The sequence below is a fragment of the Vigna unguiculata genome, chromosome 4, assembly GCF_037176805.1.
Source record: "Vigna unguiculata cultivar grain cowpea cultivar isolate G323 ecotype 2 chromosome 4, ASM3717680v1, whole genome shotgun sequence".
NCBI lineage: Eukaryota > Viridiplantae > Streptophyta > Magnoliopsida > Fabales > Fabaceae > Vigna > Vigna unguiculata.
In genome coordinates this window covers 1,804,489-1,830,071 of record NC_140795.1, presented here as the reverse complement: position 1 = coordinate 1,830,071, position 25,583 = coordinate 1,804,489, and the positions used below count along the sequence as shown (strand labels likewise).

The following is a 25,583-nucleotide window of genomic DNA, read 5'->3' as shown; positions in this document are numbered from 1 at the left end:
TTACAAGAAACAAAATAAAATTTTTCTTTCCATTAATTTTTGTGAAATTAGATTTCATCCATGTCCTAAACTATCAATCACTTTTACTATGAAACTTTATTAATAAATGAATTTAATTTTCATAACCAAACAACATTAAAAATTTGTTAACGTGACAAATGGTGTTACTATATATCAAAGTGTGTTGATGTGAACACATATATCAACACGTGGACATATGCACGAAACAATGTTGTTTGCCACATCAATAAATCTTTAATGTCATTGGGTCACAATGACTAAATTCATTTATTAATAAAGTTTCTAATGAAAATGATTCAATTTGAGACTGAGACGAAATTTAATCTCATGTGAAAGTTAAGGAACTAAACATATTTAATTCTATTTACTATACAAATTTTAACTTACTTTAAGTTCCAAAATGATTCCTTAACTGTGTAACAGACAAAAAAAATGTCATCAATATAAAATACAAGTATTGCTATTTCAAAAACAAAAATAGTTTAGACTTAAACCATTAATTGAAGTGATAAAACACTTGATCACTTAAATCCAAAATCAAAATGATTATTCAAATTATTTTAACATGTTGTTAAATGTGCCACATGTTTTAAACTGGAATTGAAATTGAAATCAATGACAAATATCTTTGCACAATTATCCTATCTTAAACTAAACAGCTAATCGATAAATTGGTCTAATTAACAAATGCTTCTTTCTTGGTACGGTGAGTCCAAATATCTCTTCCATGTCTAACTCATCACAAGACATGCCCAACGGAAGCACCCAGTCAAAACAATGCACCAATTCAGCCAAAATAAGACTAACCATGGTTAAACCCAAATGAATCCCAGGGCACCCTCTTCGACCTGACCCAAATGGTATAATTCGAAAGTCCTTTCCACGAATGTCTATGTTGTTATTCTCAAACCTTGTAGGATTGAAAATTTCGGCCATTTCCCAAACTTTAGGATCTCGCCCTATAGCCCAAGCATTTATTATAACCCTTGATCTTTTCCTTATGAAATAACCATCAATAGTAACATCTTCTCTGCACTCATGAGGTACTAGCAAAGGTCCAACCGGGTGTAACCTTAGTGTTTCCTTCACCACCATGTTCAAATAAGACAACTTTTCCAAGTCCTTTTCCTCCACGTGTCTATTCATTCCAACCACATGTTGTAGCTCTTGTTGAAGTTTCTTCATCTCACATGGTTGTCTTAAGAGTTGTGACATAGCCCATTCTACTGTTGTGGAAGAGGTGTCAAATGTTGCAGTGATCATGTCAAATAATATAGCTTTCACATTTGTTCTATCAATGACATATTGGTGGTTTTGAAGATCATTGGGTTGGTGCATGAGTGACAACAAAATATCCACAAAGTCCATGTTGTGATTTTTATCTTCATCGTATGGATTACTTTCATGTTCTTGAATTATTTGCTCCAGAAACTCATCAAATGACTTTGCTGCTTTCTTTAATCTTTTTGTTCTTCCCTGCATAATAGTTGCATGTACAAGGGATAAATAAACCTTAACATCATTGTTTATTGAACATAATACCTCCATTTTTCTTAATAAAATATTATAGTATAATTAAACAATTATTATATAGTTGTAAAGTTGAGTATAAAAATATTAAAGATAGGTGTGAGTTAATCATGATTTATACCAAAGTTTAATATCTTATGGTAACAAGCATAAATGATAAATATAATAAATGAAAAGGTTTAGAAGTTTGGATTAAAATGCACACAAAAAAATTCTCACTGCACCGATTAATATATTCTAATAATATATATTAAAATATATTCTAATAAAATTTTTAATGTGGTGCACTACGTGATTTAATCTATTATGGAACAAACAAAGTCAATAATAATTAATCATGAAAATATTTATGTTGAGAATGAATTTTTTTTATTAAGAATATATATGTCATTGGTTCATATGATTTTTTTTAAAAGATGTCATTTTCATAATTCTTTCACGTCCAAAGAAGTTCAGAAGTTCGTCTTATAAAATAATTGAACTTAGCTTTTAAATAGGTCAACATGCATGATGATAAAAATTATTTTAATATTCAGGAGAATGATAACTGAATTCAAACTAAAAAAAACTTAAAGATAAATTAAAGAAAATTAATACTAAATTTTTTTAAATATAGATTTATAAAAAATACAATGAGTTTTAAAAACCCTTTTTTGAAATAGACATGAAATTCAAAGTATAAAATAATTTTCATCAAGACAATGAAGGGTTTAGTGTCATCTATCCATATTTTTACTTAATTTTTATATAATTGTTTTTGTTTTGCTGTGTGATTTTATTATAGATTGATTGTGGTCTTTTATGTTTTTTTTTTCTTTTGCTTTTTATTTTTTATTTATTGTAATAAAATATTCCTTTAATGACATTGTCCGATATAAATTTATTTGGGAAGTAAATATATTTTGTTTTATAAAAGTAAAACTTTTGTTTTATAATTATAAGGTTGAACTTTTTTCTTTCGTGGTCCATAATCGATCGATGACAAGGACATTAATGAAAATTATAATTTGAAAAAAAAAAAAGATATATGTATTTGTAGTGCTTGTTAGTAATTGTTGGAGGATTGATAGTGACTCATCATCCGTATCCACCAGAAAACAAATCCTCATGAGTTGTGTCTCATCATCCGTATCCACCAGAAAACAAATCCTCATAAGTTGTTTTCTCCTACTGATGTATAATTATCACTTCTCATACCAAAATGGAAAATGATTTTTCAAAGAGATAAATATGTTTTTTCCCCTATCTTAACTTTTAAGAAAATTTTAAAATTAATCTATTTTAAAATTTTGAATTAATTTAGTTCTTTACTTTTTGAAATATATGAATTTAGTCTTTTTAATCAAATTTTGTTAAGTTTATTTATATTTCGTACACATTTCGAGATTATATTTGAGTTGTTTACATTATTTGACACATTTTTGCTTTAATGTTAAGTTAAATATTATTATGAAATGTGCTTGAAATGTCAAATAAACTAAACAAAATTTGATTAAAAGGACTAAATTGAATTGATCCAAAGTTTTGAAAAATGAATGACTAAATTGATCCAAAATTTTGAAACGGACTAATTTCAAAATTCATTGAAAATTAAAGAAGAAAAAACATATTTAACCCTTTTATAATTAAATTTTGACAATTTTCTATTATAAGATAGTAGCTGTCCATTTTTTTCATTTATTCATTTTTCATATTTTAAAATTATTTAAAAGATCAAACATCAAATTATAAAAAAATAATTATCAAAATTTAATAGTTAAAATCTCGTTATCCTATCAAATTTTATTTTTATTTTCTTATAGGTTTCTACAAATTAATTGAGCTGTATATATTATATTGCACCACTTTATCATATATGTTATGAAAATTGATGTAGTGTGAGTGCATATACTAACAAGTTATAGCTGCAAAATATCTATAATTGAATTTGATACCTGAGGATCAAACACCCCTACCCAGGGCATGTAATCTGCAAGATTGAAAGCTCCAAGCAAGTTCATCACCTCGTGAGTCAGCAATTTCATGTCAAATCTGTCATCTTTGGCACGTCCCAACACCATTTTGAAGACGATGTTCTCCATCAGCTCCCCCAGCAAATGACTCAGATCCACGACTTCACCTGATTCTGCACAATTTTTCAGCGACTTCACCAGCATTCCCAACTCTTCTCTCCTCAGAGGAGCAAACATTTCAACCTTTGAGGCACTCAGAAGCTGCAGAGTGCACACTTTCCTCATGTTGCGCCAGTATGCACTGTACTCAGAAAAGGCCAAACCTTTGCTGCCATAAGAAAGAAATTCGGTGGCTTGGGTTTTGGGTCTGCTGGCAAAAACAATGTCATGGGTTTTCAGGAACAGCTCTGCAGTTTCGGGGGAAGAAACCACTATGGCTGGGACCTGCCCCAGCTTTAAGGACATTATGGGACCATATTTTGTGGCAAGGGATTGAAGGCTTCGATGTGGGAGTTTTCCTAGCATGTGAAGGTTACCTATAATTGGCAAGGGTTTAGGACCTGGTGCAGTTCTCCCATGATGTTTTTTTCGGAAGAACACAAAAACAATGAATGAGAGTGTGATGGAGAGGATAGCTAGTGCTTGAAGCAACATTTCTAGATCTGGATAGTTTTATGAGAAGTAAGATATGACTTTAGGGTATTTATAGACCACACTGATATTTGATGTGAAAATAGAAAAGAAATATATATATATATATATATATATATATATATATATATATATATTGAAATTGCTATAGAATTGAATTATAAAGGGTATTTGAAGAATATACATTTGAAGAAAAGTTTAGTAATGCATATAAAATGTATTTTTGAAGAAGGAAAGACAAAAAACGGATTGAGAATATACATTTGAAGAAAAGTTAAAAGAGGAAGAATATTTCTGAATTTTTATTACATATATTAATTTATAATAGAAATAAGTTAAGAGAGCATTTAAAAAAATAGTTGAGTCACTAGTTTTAGTTGTATATGAATAAACAGATAGATAAAACAATGTGTATACATGCAAGTAATTTACACTTATATTGTTTAACAAGGACAAGTATCATCAGTTTATCTACTTTTAGAAAAGAAAATTAAAAATATAAACAATTAATTTCTTCTATTATTTTCAAAAGTTAGTTGCAAATTTCTTATTTCAGTGTGGTCGGCAGCTACACCGGTCTTGAAACACAAGTAGTAAGAAAAATAAGGGATGTTAACCGGTCGGATCAATTCATTGTCAGATTCGCGACAAAAATTATTTTACTCGTTATCAATTTTGTTATTCGTCATATATCTATTTAAGAAATATATATATATATATATATATATATATATATGTAAATTTTAAAAAATTTACGAACATCCATAAATATTTGCACATATTTAAAAAACTTATTTTTATAAAACTTTAAATAAAATTATAAAAGATAATGTAATATAATATAAATTAAATTTTAATTGTACTTAAATTTAAACTAATAAAATATAACTTAAATTTAACTTTATAAATTATAAATTAAATTTTAATTTTAAATTTTGGAAGTAATAGATATATGTGGATACAGATAGTATGATATGTGCACTTGACATGTTTATAAATAGGTATATCAACTATTCGGAGACAATAGATATCTATAAGTACCAATTATCCGTTGCGGATTTTAAAAAATTTGCGAGTATCCGTTAATATATGCGAATATTTAAAAAAGTTATAAAACTTTAAAATAAAATTATAAAAAATATAAATATAACTTAACTTAAATTAAATTAAATTAAATGTAAATTAATTTTAACTTTAATTAAATTTAACCTAATAAAATATAAATTAAAATTTAATTTTAATTAAATTAACTAATAAAATATAAATTAAATTTTAATTTTAACATTTTATGGGTACGGGTACTATGATACCCACTACCCAGAAGTAATACATACCTGAGGTATCAACTATCTATCACGAATTTTATCTACAGATACCCACGAATATGAGTGTTTTTGTCATCCTAAAAAGGATACACAAGAAATAATTACAAGTCAGACTAACAAATATAGGGTTATGTATATGGATTTAGTTCTTAAATTTGGATGTGAAATTAAAATTCATTTTTATCTTAAATTTTGATATATTATGATTCTCAAATTTAGAAAATGAATGGATATAATCATTCTAACCAAATGACGTCAACCTTTTTTACATGTATTAAACGATGGTTACTTGACTTGGAACATGTGAAATGATGTAAACATTCCAAATACTACTATGAAACACCTTTTAATACGTAGAAAAAGTTGATATAATTTGTTTAAAATAACTACATTTATTTGTACATATTAGAGTTAAAATGCATCAAAATTTGTCATTAAAACGAATTTTAATTTTGCATCCAAAATTAAGGATAACAAATATATTTAAACCATAAATATATAAATACTCACCCATCTATGGTCCTAATTTAAAAAAGCTAAATATTATTTATATTTATACTTAATCAAGTATTCTATTTTTTAAATATTTAAACGAGTTTAAAGAGTGATTAAGATTTATTTGTAATTCCTAATCGAGTGTCTTTCGCTCTTCCGATAAAGAACAAGAGTTTTGCACTTATATAAATAATGTTTTAGAATTCTGTAGATGAAACAAATCAGCAGGAACAATTATTGGTTCCGAATTTCAGGTTTACCGAGCCCTTAGACACCACATAAAAATAATAGAGATAATGTGAAAGACATAAATGTTAAAGCAATATATTTTTTTTTTTAACTCAAACGAGAGGTGGCAGTGCGAGCATACGCGGTCGTTTCTGACTCTCAACTTTTTTATATATAATAGATAATATTTAATAAAAATTTACATTAATATAATTTACAATTGTATACTTATTTATTTACTTATTAAGTAACCAATTAGTGGTAAAAAGAGTGTGCAAATTCAACTCTTCTATTATAAAATATTAATAATTGATAAAAAAATATAATTACTTATTTAGTATTATCATTTTTAGTTTGGTTCAATTTATTCCTTTATTATTGATTGGTTTAATTTAGTTCTCTAATTATTTAAAAGAGTTTAATTTGATCATATGACAAACAACATTACGATGAATGTGTCCATGTGTTACCATGTGTGTGTCCGTCTTAGCACATGTTGACACATGACAACACTATTTTGTTACTCATTTTTTGCATTTTTAAACCTATTTGTATTTTCCCTCCTTTTTTTGGTAGTAAGTTGAAATAAATTAAAAGAAAATTACATAATTTGTAATATTTGTCTAGAAATCATCAACTTTATGTTAATTATGCCTACTAAGCTCATGTTTTGCAATAGTTACTTTATGTATCAACTTCCCTATCAATCTCGCGTAATCATTTATTTCAATTTTGTTTAGTGAACATCTTTCTCGATGCATATTTTGCGTTTTTGACCATTCTTCAATTTTCACTTGGCTTTATTATTTTGATTCCATGTGTAACCATCTCTTTTTTAATCTTATCCATGATGGTTTCATTTTTCAATTCCCTCACCTCAATTTTATATATATATATATATATATATATATATATATATATATATATATATATATATATATATATATATATATATATATATATATATACTTCGTTTTTTTATATTTTTACACTTTCTTTTTTTCTTTTCTATTTGTGAAAAAAAAAATATTGTGATTAATTAAAGATAGTTGAATTTAAAAATCTTAAACTCAAAATAGTTTTTCTTAACAAATTTTTAAGAATCAATAAACTTAGTCAACATAGAACTTTCTATTTATATATTATACATCTTATTATCGTTTTTAAGTAATATGAGAATTTTAACTCACTTTGTATTCATAAAGGACTCCTTAGTCATCTAATTTATAAAACAATTCCATCAATGCAAAATATAGGTATCATTATTACAAAACAAACAGAAATATATATTTTCACATTGTCTTTGATTATGACAAACAAAAATAGTTACACTTAAACCATTGACCGGATAAAACACTTGATCACATAAATCCAAAAACATTGTTCAAATTATTTTATCATATTGTTAAATATGTCACATGTCTTAAATTGGAATTGAAATCAACCTTCTCTCAACTTAAAGGGCTAGTCGATAAACTGGTCTAGTGAGTAAATGTTTCTTTCTTGGTGTGGTGAGTCCAAATATCTCTTCCATGTCCAACTCATCACAAGACACGCCCAATGGAAGCTCCCAATCAAAACAATGCACCAATTCAGCCAAAACAAGACTAATAGTGGTCAAACCCAAATGAATCCCAGGGCACCCTCTTCGACCCGACCCAAATGGTAAAATCCGAAAGTCCTTTCCACGAACGTCTATGTTATTATTTTCAAACCTTGTAGGATCGAAAATCTCTGACTTGTCCCAAACTTTAGGATCTCGCCCTATAGCCCAAGCATTTATTATAACCCTTGATTTTTTCTTTATGAAATAACCATCAACAGTGACATCTTCTCTACATTCGCGAGGTAATAACAAAGGTGCAACTGGGTGTAACCTTAGCGTTTCCTTCACCACCATGTTCAAATAGGATAACTTTTCCAAGTCATTTTCCTCCACTTGTCTTTTCATTCCGACCACATGTGTAAGCTCTTGCTGAAGTCTCTTCATGACAGCTGGATGTCTCAAGAGTTGTGACATGGCCCACTCTACTGTAGTGGAAGAGGTGTCAAATGCTGCAGTGATCATATCTAATATGATACCTTTCACGTTTGTTCTATCAATGGCATTTTGGTGATTTTGAAGATCACTGGGTTGGTACATGAGTGACAGCAAAATGTCCACAAAGTCCATGTTGCGGTTTTTGTCTTTGTCATATGGATTACTCTCGTGTTCTTGGATTATCTTCTCCAAAAACTCGTCGAATAACTTGGTTAATTTCTTTAATCTTCTGGTTAATCCCTGCAGAATGGTTGCATTGTATAAGTATTCTTTTACATGTAATAAATGTTTACATTAATTTTCATTCAACGATTTTATTTATTATTTTGTTATAAATACGAGTTGTTTTTAAATAGTCATACTAACCTAACAATGAATTGTAACAATGAATTGTAGATTGTGTGAAAAAATATTTCTCATATTTGTGTGAATATTTTTTTTGTCCGGATATGACCAATAACCTCTGTTATTTATGGAGTTAGATAATTTTATTCAATGACCGCAAATATGTCAAAAGTTGGACTACCATTAAGAAGTGGTGTATAATATTTTTTATATTTTAAAACAAATGTATTTTGTTTCATAAAAGTATTTTTGTTATTATTGATTGGTGGGACACAGACAAATTATACAAAATAAAAATAAGGCTTAACTTTCTCTTTTGTTGTCGAAGGATAATAAATGAATGAAAATTACAATAAAGAAAAAGCAGATATTTATGTATTTATTGTGGATGTAAACAATTGGTATAAACAAAAGCATTTGTATTTTTTACTTAAAAAATAGTATGAAAATAGATAGATTTTAAAATATGAAAATAGATATATGTGATTGAATTTGATATACCTGAGGATCAAACACCCCAAGCCAGGGCATGTAATCTGCAAGATTGAAAGCTCCAACCAAGTTCATCACCTCGTAAATCAGCCATTTTAAGTTAAATCTATCATCTTTGTCACGTCCCAACACCATTTTGAACACGATGTTCTCCATAAGCTCCCCCAGCAACTGACTCAGATCCACAACTTCACCTGATTCTGCAGAATTTTTGAGCGACTTCACCAACACTCCCAACTCCTCTCTCCTCAGAGGACCAAACATTTCGACCTTTGAGGCACTCAGAAGCTGCAGAGTGCACACTTTCCTGGCGTTGCGCCAGTATGCACTGTACTCAGAAAAAGCCAAACCCTTGCTGCCATGACAAAGAAAGTCTGAGGCTTGGATTTTGGGTCTGCTGGCAAAAACAGTGTCATGGGTTTTCAGGAACAGTTCTGCAGTTTGTGGGGAAGAAACAACTATGGCTGGGACCTGCCCTAGCTTTAAGGACATTATGGGACCATATTTTGTGGCAAGAGATTGAAGGCTCCGATGTGGGAGTTTTCCCAGCATGTGAAGGTTACCAATAATTGGCAAGGGTTTGGGACCTGGTGCAGCTCTTCCATGATGTTTGTTTTGAAACACAAAAACAATGAATGAGAGTGTGATGAAGATGATAGCTAGTGCTTGAAACAACATTTTTGAATCTTATGAGAAGTAAGATATGAATATAGGGTATTTATAGACCACACTGGTATTTGTGGTGAAGGAAATTGATTTTTTGAAATATTTTTTTATTAGAACTTGACGCGATTTTTTTTAGGTAATTTTTTGTTTTTTCATATTTTAAAATAATTTAAAAGAGATATTATAAAAAAAATTATCAAATTTTTGAACAAAAGAAACTAAACAAAAATGTCAGGGAATTTTTTTATTTTAGTAAGGTAGGTAACTCCTTTGCACGAGTAAGTAAGAAAGATACACAAGAAACAGCTACAAGTCAGGATAAATAATTTCGTACAGCGTACGCGCACGTGCATCTAAATTTATTGTCGTGTAAATTTTTTTTTTATTCAAATAATCAAAACAAAATGAATACAACATTATTAAAATGTTAATATAAAAAAAACACATCTTTTAATCTACAACAAATATGTATATAAAATAAATATATAAACACTCATCATCATCAGTTGTGGATTTAATTTAAAAAAATTTAAACATTGTTTATACTCATTATGATCAAGTTTTTTTTTTTTAATATTTAAACTAATTTAAATGATAATTAATATTTATTTGTTATTTCTAGTCTTTTTCACCACCCAACTTTCCCAAAACACAAGTTTTGCACGATATATATGATGTTCTGAAGATACTGTTGATGAAACAAATCAAGAGGAAGATGATTGGTTCTGAATATATGTTTATTGGTGTTTACGTAAGTCCTTATCCACCACAAAAAAATTGGTAGACATAAATGCTAATATAATTGCAAGCATAAGAGGTCATTTCTGGCACTCAACTTTCATATAAATATCTTACAAATTTCAAAATCTTTTTATATCAAAAAATTATTATCTAAAAATTTTAAAAAATATTTTTATCTTTTCTATAAAATATGTTACATACATTTATATTCTTTTAATTTATATATTTAATTATTTTAACTGTCAATATAAAAATAACGGAATCAATACCTATTAATTATTTTTTTAATCACTATCTTAGCATTCTATTTTATTTATTTAATTATTTAAGAAATTGGTTTCCTTTTATCTTTGTTGGCCCTAATCCTGTGAAAGTCCACCTTGGCTGGGTCCAAGTGTTTTCGATTTTGGCACTAAACGACGTCGGAAAAGACGTGCCTACTTTTACCTTTTAGAGCCGGACACAATAATGTAAGATTGAAAAAAAAATTGAGTTTGGATACTTCTTATTAATTTGGAGTGACTTAAAAAAAAAAAAAAAAAAAGAGTTTTTGAGCCTTATGATTATTTATATTCTTTTATAAATATTACTCTACCGTGTATTCCGTAGATTCCTGCCTCTCATCGCATATACTGCTTTTTCCGCTTTGCCTATACTGCCTTTCCGCTCTGTCTGATTACTACTACTGCTCTCTTATTTTTCTTGTTTTACAATATTTATTTTATTATGGATAACATACAGCCATTTTTGGGCGCCGACTACAAATCAGCGTTAACCGCTGTAGAAAAAATTACAAGCTCTCCTCCTGTAGGATATAAAAAACCTACTGCAGAGGTAGACTCTGTACACACAGTCCTTATAGGACAAAATAACACTATAATAGCCCTTCTAGAAGAAGTTTCTAGAAAATTGAATCATATTATTGATTCTACCAAAAAGACAAACTTGTCCGAAGAAATGGATGGTCTTATAAAGCAAATATCAAAACTGTCCTTAGGAACACATACACCTATAAAAACAACTTTTAAAAAATCACAAAAGTTTATCAAAGTGATAACCAAAGAAGATTCAAAAGCTGCAAGTACCAACACAGCATCCTATACAAAAGAAGATTCAAAAGCTGCAAGTACCAACACAGCATCCTCTACAAACAATAATAATAGTTTGTAATGATAGCACAAACCAATACCTCTACACAAACACAAACTGACAATATTAATATGAATATTACAACAGAACCTAATAGCACACAAAGATTCCCTGGAACCCCCAGAAGACTAAGGGAACATCAGACTAGAAGTCAAAATCTTATACAACATCCAGGAATCCTAGATAGATTCCTAAACAGACAAACAACTACTAATGTTAGAAGATTAGAAGATTTAGTAGATATACAACAAAATACAGATATAGGATCTAACTCGAGGATAGATTCCTTGAATCCTAGACAATTATACAACATAGGATGGCTAAGTTCAGAAAGAACAAGCCTCTACCGATATAGGAGAATAGAAGATTTTCATCTCCCTGACAACACATATGAGATAATCCCTCTTATATCTCCACAAACTGGAAGACAGTTATTAAACCAACAAGGAAGATATGTCCACATGGGATTAATTACCATTGGAGTAAGATCCCTAGCTAGACATATGATCGGAGCTAGAGCTTTGATAGTTCTACACGATTCAAGATTTCAAAACAATGATTCACAAAGTATAATAGGGATTTTAGAGGTAGATCTAAATCAACCTTTTTCTCTTATTTATCTTGCTCCAAATTTCACATTAACTTTGCAAGATTTTATAAATCATATAAACTTAGAAGTACAAACAATAGGTTTTGGACCAAATTGGATTGGTGAAAATCTACATCTAGACATAACCTTCATAGGAAGAATAAGTAATCATATTTCTTCCATGTATAGAATAAACACTAGACCGTTAGAAGAAGCCATTAGCTCTTATGGTACACAGTTCTTACCAGCCCAAGCCTTCACCAGAAGAAATGAAGGACATTTATGGCAAACACATTTACCCAGAGATGAAAATAACCCAATCACAGCCCCTTCATCTGCTATTTTACATAACAGGTCTAGAGGACTTAGTCTAAGTTTTGTAGATTACACAAATATACCACAACTTGACTTAGAACAAGATAGGATAGCTGAAAATAGACATAGCACTTCAGCCATTCCTAATAGTGAACACATCTCCATGATGAACATAATACAATATGAAGAAGATAAAGATGATGATATAACTGACGAAGAATGGAATCATCATCAAGAAATTATTGCCATGTATAGACAAGGATCTTTGAATCCTACTACAAACACAAATACTGAAAATATTTATGATGAGACAGACGATATCATAAATAATTTCCTTCACAGTTTAAATTTAGACAAAGAAGAAAACTCTTCAGTAATATCAGAACCTTTATCAACAATAGGACTCGTCAATGAAAGTGTAGGATCAGTAAACCCCAATAGTTATCAGTTAGATCATGGGGGCACACAAGAATATCCTACCGGATTCATACCCAGACAATATCCAACAAATGTTATTCTTTCAGATAATCAATATACAACACAGGGAAAAAGACTCCCAATAGAACCAAATTTCACTTTACCAAATCTTTTATTAAATATAGGAGGAATTGACCCTCAGTTGTTACCAACATACATTGAACAATGGACTGCTACTGTAATCCGTGATTATGGTATTCATTATGAAAAAGAAGTCCAATCTTCACAAGAAATGATTGCCAAAGGTGAAACCTATTTAGGTGATATAGCAAGAGCATGTTGGGAATCTTTTAAACAAAAATACCCAGCAGAATTAAATACATTAGTGATCGAACCTGGTCCTAATATTTATAATTTTTGTTCTCTGATACAAAGATTACTTACCTCCCAATCTGCAAACGATGGGAATACACTCAGACAACGAATTTATCTGGGACACCTAGAAAGGTTGTCTATAACGTATTTTGGAAAAATTAAAGAATTTTTACAAGATTATCTCATGTATGCCTCCATAGCTGGATGCTTTCATGATATAAGTATTGGAGAAAAAATGTTTCTCAAACTTCCAGGAAAATTAGGTCAGAAAATTAGAGAATCCTGGAAAAACGATGAGGTAACTCCCATGTTAAATAACCTCTCAATAAGAATACAACACATTATGAAAATAATGGAAGACACTTGCACACATATTGCAATACAAAAACAACTAAAAAATTCTGATTCTGGAATTTGTAAACAGATATACACTCCACAACAATACCATCAAAACAGACCTAACAGAAAATATATTCCAAGAAGAAGACCTAAATATAATCAATCTTACAGCCAAAGGTCTCAATCTTCTATACAAAAACCTTCAAATTCTAGAAAAACTTATACAATAAGATCTTCAAATTCTAGAAAACCTACTCTAAACCCTGACAGGCATGTCAGAAAATTTAGAGAAAATAAAAATTACAAACAAGCATTAAAATGTTATGCTTGTAACCAAACTGGACATTTTTCAAGAGATTGTCCAAACATAGCAAATCTTTATACAAAAGAAGCAGAGCTTGTAAAATCCTGCCACATGAATCTTCTCCCAATTGACGAAGATGTATCTACTGATTCTGAAATTTTATCAGTAGTTAGTATAACAGAATTCAGTGATGAAATTAATCTAGAAAAGCAACCCAAAAATTATGATTTAATAAATGATTTCACAAATAATGAATTCATCGAAATCTACCCTAAAGAAAATAATTTCGAATTAAACGACAAATACAATGAATTAAGTGAAATATTAGATGATTCTGGATATTATCTAATGAATATAACTGAAACAAACATATGTCCTCACACACTGCAATACTTCTCAGGACCAACATCCATTCCCTGCCAGTATTGTGATAGATATTTTCATAACTCACAAAGGGCTCATTGTCCGTTATGCTACAAAAATTTTTGTATAAAATGTATTACAACACATCTAAAAATACAAGATATACCAATCTTGTTAGAACAAAAAGAAAAAGTAAAAGATAAAAACATAATAGATACTAGAATCTCAATTTTAGAAACCAGAATAAATAACCTTGAAGAAAAGATTCTTCGTCTAGAACAAATAACCCAAGATACTGGAACAAGCAACATACAAAATAACATGATGGGAACCACAGAATGTATCCCATTAGTTTGTAACGAGAAACAACTAATATCTGTTAAGGTATTAGTAAAATTAAACTTTCCTAAACAAAACAAGAACCCTGCTAAAGAAAAAATCATACAGGCCCTCATAGACACAGGATGTTCAGAAACAGTTGTCTGCAAAACAAAAGTACCCTCATACATGATTACTAAGAGTAAACACATACAAAAAACCAGGACAATGTCCGGAATAATAATGATAAATGATGAAGAAATAAACAATATCTCTCTCCAATTTAGTACAAATTGTGACCTTTTTGGCCAAAAGATACACCTTAAAACGATACGGGTAGAAAACCTGGTCCCTTCAAAACAAAATATGATCATTGGTCTAGATTTTATTTTAGGCCAGAATAGAGCTATCACTATAAACAAAGATTACGTCACTATTAGTGACAAAACACAAATGTCACCCATAATTAGTGGAGACAGCCATACAAGACAATCCCCCGAGGAATGTTCATGTACAAACCCTAATTCCTCAGAAAAATGTAATTGTATGAAAGAAAATTTAGAAAATATAGATTATTACTCAGATGACACAATGGATTCTTTTTCATCCATAAAAATATCCAAAACAATCACTTTTGATAATATCCAACAGATTTTGGATAGGTTAAACAAAACCAGTATAATAGGAGAAGATCCTACAAAATTTTGGGACCGTGACCCCATTACTTGCAAATTAAACATAATTAACCCAGATTTAGTTATAAAAACTAAAGATATACAGTTCAATAACTGGGAACAAGAAGAATGTCGAATGCATATCGACCACCTTCTAAAATTGAAAGTAATAACTCCAAGTGAAAGTCCTCACAGGAGTCCTGCTTTCATAGTTAATAAATCCTCTGAACAAAAAAGAGGTAAATCTAGAATGGTTTACAATTATAAACGATTAAACGACAATACAGTTGAAGATGGATACACAATTCCATCTAAAGAAATTCTTATAAATCGAATTCAGAATGCAAAATGGTTTTCAAAATTCGATCTCAAAAGTGGATTCCATCAAGTAAAAATGGATCCAGAATCCATAAAATGGACAGCATTCTCCTGTTCTGAAGGATTATACGAATGGCATGTCATGCCTTTTGGTCTTAAAAATGCTCCAGCAGTTTTTCAAAGAAAGATGGACAACATTTTTAATGATTGTAAATCTTTTACATGCGTCTACATAGACGATATACTTATTTTTTCCAAAACAAAAGAAGAACATTATCTCCATTTAAAACAAGTACTATACAAACTGGAAAAATATGGTTTAATTATATCAAAAGGAAAAATGGAAATTTGTAAAAATTTCATTGAATTCCTAGGAACAGAAATAGGTAATGGAACCATTAAACTCCAACCTCATATTTCTAAAAAAATACAAGATTTTCCTGATAAAATGGAAGATATAAAAACACTAAGATCCTTTTTAGGACTTTTAAATTATGCTAGAAATTTTATCCCAGATTTGGGAAAATACACGGCCTCTTTATACAATAAAACTTCACTAAAAGGAGAAAGAAAATTCAATTCTGAAGACATAAAATTAGTCCAAAATATAAAACAAAAGGTAAATAAGTTACCTATTTTACAATTACCATTAGATTCAGATTACTTAGTAGTCGAATGTGATGGATGTGAATCAGGATGGGGAGCCATCCTAAAAAGAAAGAAAAATAAATATTTGTCTAAAAAGGATGAACAAATATGCAGGTATGCTTCTGGAAAATATACTGTAAAACCACAAGTTTACCAAACTAGCACCGATTACGAGGTCAACGCAATCATACATGCCTTAGAAGCATTTAAATTATTTCTGATAAATAAACCAGAAATAACCATTAGAACTGATTGCGAAGCAATTGTTTCTTATGGAAAAAATCAAATAAATAATGACAAAAAACCTCACAGGCGATGGTTACTTTTCAGAGATTATATAAACTCCGGAAAAATAATAAATTTTGAACATATTAAGGGATCTGACAATATGTTTGCTGATATCCTTTCCAGGTACATCATACAAAAATAAGATTCGAAAGAATCTTCTATACAAGTGTATATATGGAAGTAATACACATCAGAGATCCTGAGATCCCTCTTGGATTTCGGGTCAACATCAGATTACAAACATCATGGCCAAGAGGAATTAGTCCTAATTTTAGTTCTAATCCTGCTGTCGAAATAACTAAACTAATAAAAAGGATGAAAAGAAAACTAGCCAGGTTAAGGCTAAGAAGGAATGAATTATTCCCACACAACCCCTTTCTATACACCTATACACTTGCCTCTTATAAGGCCCACATCATAATGTTAGAAAGACAACTCAGAACTCTTAGACATTTTGTTGCCTAACCTTTGTGTCTTATTGCAGGTACAAAAGTTCCAGAATGGAATTTATACAGAGTACAAAGAAAGGACCTTTAGGTCCTAAACCCGTAAAGTCCCCTTTTGTGGTGGACCAATATACAAAATATGGCAAACAAGAATTGCCAATACTTACAAATACCTACCACTTTCCTAGTAGAGACAACACAAACGTCAAATTAAATGTTTTAATTGACAATATTTGGAATATTCCAAAATACACAGTTCAGAATGAACAACAAGTCACTAAGGTGAAACAGAGCATCATTAGTGCATTATACAATTTCTGCAATGCAGATAACAAAGGAGTTTTATTAACTTCATCAGCCTCTCCCTCTGGGAAAGGATTTACACACTATGCCCTGATTACAGGGCCAAACAAAGGAGTTTATACTTCATACAAAGACCTCTCTGAGGCAAAACAGGACCAATTCTGGTCTACATACAAAGGTTTTAATTCCCTAGAAGAAGCTCAAATGGCTTTAAAACTAGGAACTATTGATGAAGAGAAAATAAAAATGGGAATGGCATTCGAACCAAAGACCCAAACACATACCTATGCTGCCTCTTGCAGTTTTTCACCACAAATAAACCCAAACATCTTCCTTGCAAAATTTGAGGTCATACAGGAATTCTTGTTTGAGGTACATTCTGAAACACAAAATTACCACGGTTTGTTTGTTAAACCCCAAACATATTTTGACACAAAGACACCTTGTCAAGAGTCCTCCGACTATTGCAAAACAGTATCCACAAAATGTACTTGCCAGATCAAGTTTATTTTTAGGAAGGCCCAAATTGACTTAAAGACCTTCAAAAACCAACTATACAGAGATGTTGTCATATGTCCTTCTCTATTATTAGAAGCAGGATGTCTCCAAACACTTATCATTCCCCCTACCGAAAAATTTAATTCTCTGACCCAAGAAATAAATTCGGTAGTAAATGAGATACAGGCAGAATACATGACCAACATCTGCCTCCAAATTACCTCTTCTCCCAAGAGTGCCAGTAACCCTGATAGCATGGCAACCCATGTGATAAAACTATACACAGAATCTAATCCTGAGGCCCATGTCCAACTACAACACGAAACCTTGAAAGGATTATCTTTAAACAAAGATAAGCTTTACCAGTACCAGCTCTGGAAGGCCTATGTTGAAGGAACAAACTGGAATTTCTTAAGAAAGGATAACTCAGAGTATATCCTTTTAAAAGAAACCATAAACACCAAGATGTATTGGAAAAAGTTTATGGGAAATAAATTTCATCCTTTCCCTATTGAAGCTAGTCCAATACTAGTAAAAAGATTTGAAAAGGAAAGGATATACAGAGAAATCTACGAAGAAACAGGAATCCATGGACAAGGGACACCTGGATCTTCTTTTCCTTCAGACAATGAAGACTCTGACCAAATCCTTGAAGAAGACCCTGAAGACTTAACATCTACTGTAGTCTCCAGAAAAGGACAATAAGAAAAGTTTTACCTGTGACACAGTAATTTTACTCTTATCTGAGTAATAGACTGAAGGGTAAAACAACACAGTCATCTCATGACAGACACTACAAGTAACCGGTCAGTTAAAATCGGTTCTACAAGTAACCGGTCATTTAAAACCGGTTCAACAGGTTACAAGTCCAGAATTTCTCTATAAAAGAGTCTGTAAGACCCTTATGCTGGGCAAGAACTCGGAACCCCTCTCTCTCTAAATCCTCACTACTCTCCTCCTCTGCCTTCTCTCTACAAATCTCTCTCTCTTTAGTTTCTCTCCTTGTATACTTTGTTTGAAAACATAAATAAACAAGGAACTTCAGATCTCCCCTCTCCCCCTGGAATCTGAGTAAGTCTTTATGGAGTAGTTTCTTTTTAGGCATCTACGGATGCCCTGAGTAATATTTATTAAAAGATGCGATAATCATTTAAAGGCTTAAAAACTTTTTATCTTCCCGTTTAGCTTTCTGTTTATATATTCTGCACTCAGAGACTAAAATTTATGAGAGAATATCTAACCGGCTTTGCCAGATTTATATTCTTATAAGTTTTACCTCTTTCATGTTTCCCCCCCTTTTCCCATTTAAAATAAAATATCTTAAGCCAAACATACCACATATATACATAAACTCAAACTGAGTACAAAATAAATAGTAAAAAGTAAACTTTCTATGATCACAGTTATATTCTGATAGAACTTTGTGCTTTAGGTCAAGATTATTCTAGTATCTTGTGATCTTAAAAAAGATAAATAAATAAATTAGAAATTAAAAAAAAAGTAGAGTAAAATAAATATAATTCTAAAGAAATAATATTTTTGTAAAATAAAACTCGATTAATTAATTATAAATATTTATAATTTGACTTTTTAATATAAAATTATTGATATAATTTGATCCATTGTGTAACAATTTTTATTTATTCAAATATAAATGTAAATGAAAATAAAAATAATATAAGTTGATGAAAAATATCAAACTTGTAGTATTTTGTAAGGATAATAATTAATTTAGAAAAATCTTAAGTTGAAAAATGAAACTAATAATTTATTTCATAAATATTAAATTATAAATATATACTAATTCTACTTTAATTAATGTAGCTACGAATCTAACCTCACACAGCTGTTATTAATATTATTGATTACGTGGCAAACTTTGAGAGGATGTTAATTAATGTAGCTATTTTACTCTTGTTGTGATGTGAAGTTGATTATAACGTTTTTTGGAATCACGTTTAACATAATATCCACGACCAAACACAATAAATATCCACGACCAAACACAAGACTATTTATTCTTTATTCTGGTCGGAAGGAGAATGGAGATCAAGGAAAAGAGAAAAAAAAAAAAAAAAAGGTAAAATCTACTTATTTTATTTCTTATATGTTTTCTTTAATATTTTTAAAATTTGTATTATATTAATAAAAGTTACATAATTTTTAAAATAATTATCTATTTTTTAACTTATTTTTCTATTTAATTATCTCTAATTTTTTCCTCCAGACAAAAGATACTATATAGAGTACTATAGTTATAGTCACATTTTCATCATTATTTCTATCAATAATTATTGAAGCATAACTTTTTTTTTCTGTAGTCTATGAATGCTTTATGTTTATGTTCTATTGAGAAATAATATAAATTGCATATTTGTTAAGAGAAGAAAGCAATAATTTTATTATGAAAAGTAGTGGTGTATACTTATTTTAAGTGAATAAATAGTCCATCTTCACTATTGTTTTCAAAAAATTTTATTGATATATATTATAATAATAGTTTTGAGATTTAAATTATTAACATTTTAAAATAGATAGTATATTATACATAAATATATTTAAGAGGTGCTAGGATTCCAAACAAAGCCGAAATAAAACATGGATATCTTCATAGATACTTGCAAATGATAAACATAGGTATTTTACTATATGCTTGCAAGGGTTTAAACAGTTATTATTATTAATTGATTATGTTATGTTTGATTTTTATCGTGTTTGGTAAGATTAATAAATTAGCTATCAATTTATAACCTTTAGTTTATTTATTTATTTATATTTTAATATATTCTTGTGATATCTATACTTTTTTTAATACTAGTTATTTTAGTTTTATAACAAAATTTAATTATTGAATAATTATTTAAAGTTACATGAAAATTACATACTTAAAAATTATAAGTAACAAAACTTAATTAAAGTTTAAATCTCACTTATTTTTAATTATTTTTAATCGCGAGTTAGGTAAAAAAACCAATTGAGTAAATTTTTTTACATTTTTAATTAAATTTGTATGGTTATATTTTTTCATTAATTTGAATGATATGACTATTATTTAAAATAAAACATTTTTCAAATAAAGAAAAACCAACATAACTTTTCCTAAAAACATATAAGTACTAAAAAAGTTAATTATTTTAAAAATTTTAAAATTATAATTACATAATAATATGTTTTTATTAACCATGATTTCTTAGTTTCTAGATGGGTATGAAATCAGATTTATAATTCTTTATGGTTATGACCAAAACAACAGCAAATAGATTATACTTTTAATAGAGTGTGTTTGGGTAACTGGATTTAGTTTTAATAGCCTTTTCTTAGTTAATTCATAGTGATTTTTTAATTTTTTTAATTCAGATCTTATTTTACTTAAAAAGATTAATGTGATTTATAAGTTAAATTGACGTTGATTTAGCTCAAAAGTGATTATATCTTAATAATTTTATTTTTATTTTATTTTATAATTTTTTTTACTCACATGTTTCCACACTTTCGAAGCTGACATGACGATATAGTGAGTAAAAATAGAAAGAGTTAGAGAGTCGAAAAAATCAATTTTAAAATGGTGCAAACATCAATTTTATAAAAAAAAAAAAAAACAATTAATTTTAAATAAAATAAAACCTAAATTAAAAATAAAATAAAAAATTAATATATCACATTAAATAAATCCCCAGAGAGAAGGAAAATATTATACGAAGTTTCACGGCATCTTCAGCCTTTTGATGTGAAAGTGCATCGGAATACAATAATCGTAACAACAGCAAATAGCATGTTTAGATCGACAATCCACATGTGTTTTGTCCACTTTTCTTTCTTTCTATTATTTTTTTTTCTTGTATTGAGAATATACAACATGAAAAAAAATTAATTAATGGCTCTATGATTAACTTCTTCTTTTTTTGTTTTCTACATGTGATGTGCTGAATTTCACCTAACATTTGAAAGTTTTGAAAATAGTATTGAATTTCACCTAACATTTGAAAGTTTTAAAAATAGGATATCAATTCACTTCAATCTATATGTTTGCTTTCTATTAAGGCTTTATTTTGTAGTTGCTTTCTTTGTTTTTTTTTTATTATTTAGGTATACTGTTTCTTTTTTAATTATGTCCTGTGCACGTTTTATTAGGTTAATTGTTAATTTTTATTAGATTATTATTACAAAATTGAATATATAGGATATTATAATATATTGAAATAATGATGTATTTAATATCTTTTAATATGATATTCAAATATAAAATAATATTATTAATATATCTATATACAAAAGAATTTTATTAATATTATTACTTCCAACTTTTTATTTTTCAAATTATTTTTTAATTAATAAATTATATATATATATATATATATATATATATATATATATATATATATATATATATATTAAAGTCATTATTATGGTAGTTCATAGAAGTTAGGATACTCATCAAAACTATTTTTACTATTTTTTTTTTCAGCTAAAGGATGGGTGATGGACCAAAATCAAACAAACTAACCCATTTTACCACTTGATACCACAAATAAATCTTTAAATATTTGAATATCACTAATTTCCTTTTAAAAAAAAATCATAGACAAGAAATACAATACACACTTCTAACAAAAACACATTAACAATTTTTAAGTTTAGTTAATTAAGTATAAAAACATTTTAAAAAAACATGAATAGATATTTAAGCTTGGTTAAGTAAAAGTACTTTTCCTACTAAAATTCAAAATATAATAATAGTGATAAATTTTGAATCATAACTAGATATACTAAACATGTGTAGATGTGTTTATTTTTTTTAACTTTTATTCTAATTTATTATCTTTAAAAACCACATAGCAAGATAACATAGATGAACAGTCTGCAATAAATTTCCTTACCATGGTACATGTCAAGCCATAAGTTCCAATAAATTTATCTGAAGAATATATATATATATATATATATATATATATATATATATATATATATATATATATATATATATATATATATATATATATATAAGAAAACACCCTAATAAGGATGTAATAAAATTTCTCATAGCTCATGCATATAGGTAATCTATGAAAAGAATATAGTATCTTCTTAGGAAGCTTGAGATGGTTGAATCAAGACTAGGATTTGCTGGATGTCGAATCTGATTAAAGACTATCAAATTCTAAATAAAAATTACACAAATGTCTATGTGTTGCCATGTTCAACCAAACATTTCACACCAATGTTTCAGAAATAATTGTTCAAAACATAAAACACCACCTCCTCAAATTACACGTGTAGTTCCGGATAATCAATTCACATAATTCTTACAACAATGCTATCCTAGAACTCAAAGGTCTGCATCAATGAGTTTTAGGCCTTTTCGTCTGGCCTCCTTGAGGTCGAAATGCTGCACAGATCTTCTTCCAACAACGGACGGCAACTATAGAGGGTATTACAATCCAAGATGCATTTGCTCCGATATAATATGCATAATAGTAAAATGTGTTGCTAGAAAAATTATCACCTTCCAAAATAGCTGTGATATAATAGACAGCAGTTCCATATAATTGACCCAGAGAAATGGCAAACTGAAGAATATAGCTATATGACTTTCCTGTAGCTATTGCATATCTGTCATCACATACAAACAATGGGAAATGAAAAACAAGAGCAGATAAGATATTCAATCCAATGTTAAACTCACCACAGCAACAAGAGTTTGTTTATTAAAAGTTATTGAAAACATAAATCAGTCAATAGTCAATTAGGTAATGAGAATTCCAACAGTGTCACAACTATAGTTATCTTATTACAGTCTTTTGTTCTTTAAGTTCAACTTACACTGCTAGGAGGCTAGCTGGACCCTCCAAAACAGCTGTTATTCCTTCAACAGTAACCACCCCTGCATCCCTTCCTGCATACCTTGAATCCCCTTTGCTATATTCCTTCCCTGTTCATTCAAAAACTTTCATCAGCTAAAAGAATGCAAATACCTTGAAGGGAAATCCAAATTTCAATGTCTATACATTTCTGCTAAATGCTAAAGAAACTTACAAACTTCAGCCAGGTAGAAGCCACTCTTATCCTTGAAGAACTCAGGTGAGAAAACAAAATAACCCTCAAGAATCATGTGTGTAAGGCCTGTGAAGGCCCACCAGCACATCAGCACCCTGTCAACTTTGCTTTTCTTAAAACCTCCTGAACAAAATACAAAATCATCAAAATACAAACAGAAAACCTACTATCACCATTCCCACAATTTGATCACAGAAATTCAAATAACAATCATATTGGAAAGCACGGACATCCTAAACATACCACTCATATCAATTTCACTCTCTAATACATTATACTCTCAAATGTCCTTGTTGGTCAGGACAAAACTTAGATGCAACTTTTTAACTGCATCTGGTACTGTTCTCTCCAAATGCATGACAAATCTGTATTACTTGGATTACTCAGATAAAACTTTTGTTGTAAATCTTCATCAAAATCACATATAATTTTGTTCTACTACACAGTTAGTCATCATGCAGGTGGGTTTGACAATCAAGGACTATAAATAGTTTCAGAGACAATACACGGTTAACTGGAAACAACTGCTTTTGGATTGTATTATACTGACATATTATTAAACAATAAATCAGATGCATAGCAATGCAAATCAAGATTGGAAAACAAAAAAGAAAACAGATCTATTCAAATGTTTCACAGATTTGGAAGACACTGCACATTTGTAACCTAGAGAAACAATGTTTGACAGATGCAAATAGATTGGAAGACACTGCACAGATGAACAAATGTTTGACAGATGCAAATCAAGATTGGAAGACAATGCACAGAGAAGCAAATGTTGGATTTGACATATGCAAATCAAGATTGGAAGTCACTGCACATAGAAGCAAATGTTTGACAGATGCAAATCAAGACTGGAAGACACTACACTGAGAAGCAGATGTTTGAAAGATGCAAATTAAGATTTGGAAGACACAAGCAAAATGTTTTACAGAAACAAATCAAAATTGGAAGATACAGCAATGCTAACATAGAAGCAAATGTTTGACATATTGTTTTAATCCTGGATACTTACGATCAAAAAGAGGATAAAAAAGCAGTCTTTTCATTTCAATCACACATATTGCAGCACTTGAAACATGTGAAACATCTAACCAGCAGTCTCTCAGTAACATTCAAAATCAAATTTTGAAAAGCACCCAACACTCAATACTCCAACTTTAGCGGAAATGAAAAGTTTCGAACAAAGGGTTTTTAATTTTAAAAAAATTGTGACCAATTAAAGTCACAAAAACCTCACCATACACATACCCTAGACGCAGCTTTAAAATCTGTCAAGAAACACAATTGAAATAACATTGTGGGTTTTGAAAAGCAGAGAAGAAAGAGTGGAAACCTGAGAAAACCCAGATGAGAGAGACGATGAGCAACGAGGAGAAGGCGAAGACGACGAGGATGTTGGACATGGAAAGTAAGCAGGGAGAGTAATCGGGTAGGTGCAAATCGAGTGGGACATAGGGGTGAACCTTCGAGACTAGGGATGGATCCATCGTCGTCTTCTTCTTCTGCTTCTCCTGGCGTCGCAATGGGTATAGAGACTGCCTAGTGTTGACTGATGAGTTGGACAGAGGGAGTGTGAAAGGAGATAAGGGATGCGACACAATACTTCCTTCATCTTACGTTAATTCAATATTACATTAGTATTTGGAATTTTCGATGATATATTATAGATATTTTTAAATAAATTAATTATGTTGA

The 25,583-nt window shown here is 29.4% G+C and overlaps 4 protein-coding genes across 4 annotated transcripts; 1 reads left to right on the top strand and 3 right to left on the bottom strand.

The window, feature by feature from the left end:
- Positions 1-627: 627 nt before the first annotated feature.
- Positions 628-4,164, bottom strand: LOC114180985 (cytochrome P450 CYP736A12-like). The gene is made up of 2 exons (XM_028067292.2): positions 3,486-4,164; positions 628-1,497 (listed from the first exon to the last, which is right to left on the bottom strand). Exons 1-2 carry the CDS (start codon positions 4,155-4,157, stop codon positions 673-675), a joined length of 1,497 nt encoding a protein of 498 aa, XP_027923093.1. The 5' UTR covers positions 4,158-4,164; the 3' UTR covers positions 628-672.
- A 3,395-nt stretch (positions 4,165-7,559) lies between these two features.
- LOC114181263 (cytochrome P450 CYP736A12-like) lies at positions 7,560-9,776 on the bottom strand. Its single transcript, XM_028067669.2, has 2 exons — positions 9,090-9,776; positions 7,560-8,483 (listed from the first exon to the last, which is right to left on the bottom strand). The coding sequence occupies exons 1-2, from the start codon at positions 9,756-9,758 to the stop codon at positions 7,659-7,661; spliced, it is 1,494 nt and encodes a 497-aa protein (XP_027923470.2). The 5' UTR covers positions 9,759-9,776; the 3' UTR covers positions 7,560-7,658.
- A 3,473-nt stretch (positions 9,777-13,249) lies between these two features.
- Positions 13,250-18,536, top strand: LOC146886618 (uncharacterized). Its single transcript, XM_085672590.1, has 3 exons — positions 13,250-14,858; positions 15,618-15,783; positions 17,069-18,536. The coding sequence occupies exons 1-3, from the start codon at positions 13,250-13,252 to the stop codon at positions 18,534-18,536; spliced, it is 3,243 nt and encodes a 1,080-aa protein (XP_085528716.1).
- A 4,415-nt stretch (positions 18,537-22,951) lies between these two features.
- Positions 22,952-25,496, bottom strand: HYD1 (C-8,7 sterol isomerase). The gene is made up of 4 exons (XM_028067294.2): positions 25,222-25,496; positions 23,865-24,008; positions 23,652-23,760; positions 22,952-23,441 (listed from the first exon to the last, which is right to left on the bottom strand). Exons 1-4 carry the CDS (start codon positions 25,373-25,375, stop codon positions 23,171-23,173), a joined length of 678 nt encoding a protein of 225 aa, XP_027923095.1. The 5' UTR covers positions 25,376-25,496; the 3' UTR covers positions 22,952-23,170.
- Between the last annotated feature and the right edge of the window lie 87 nt (positions 25,497-25,583).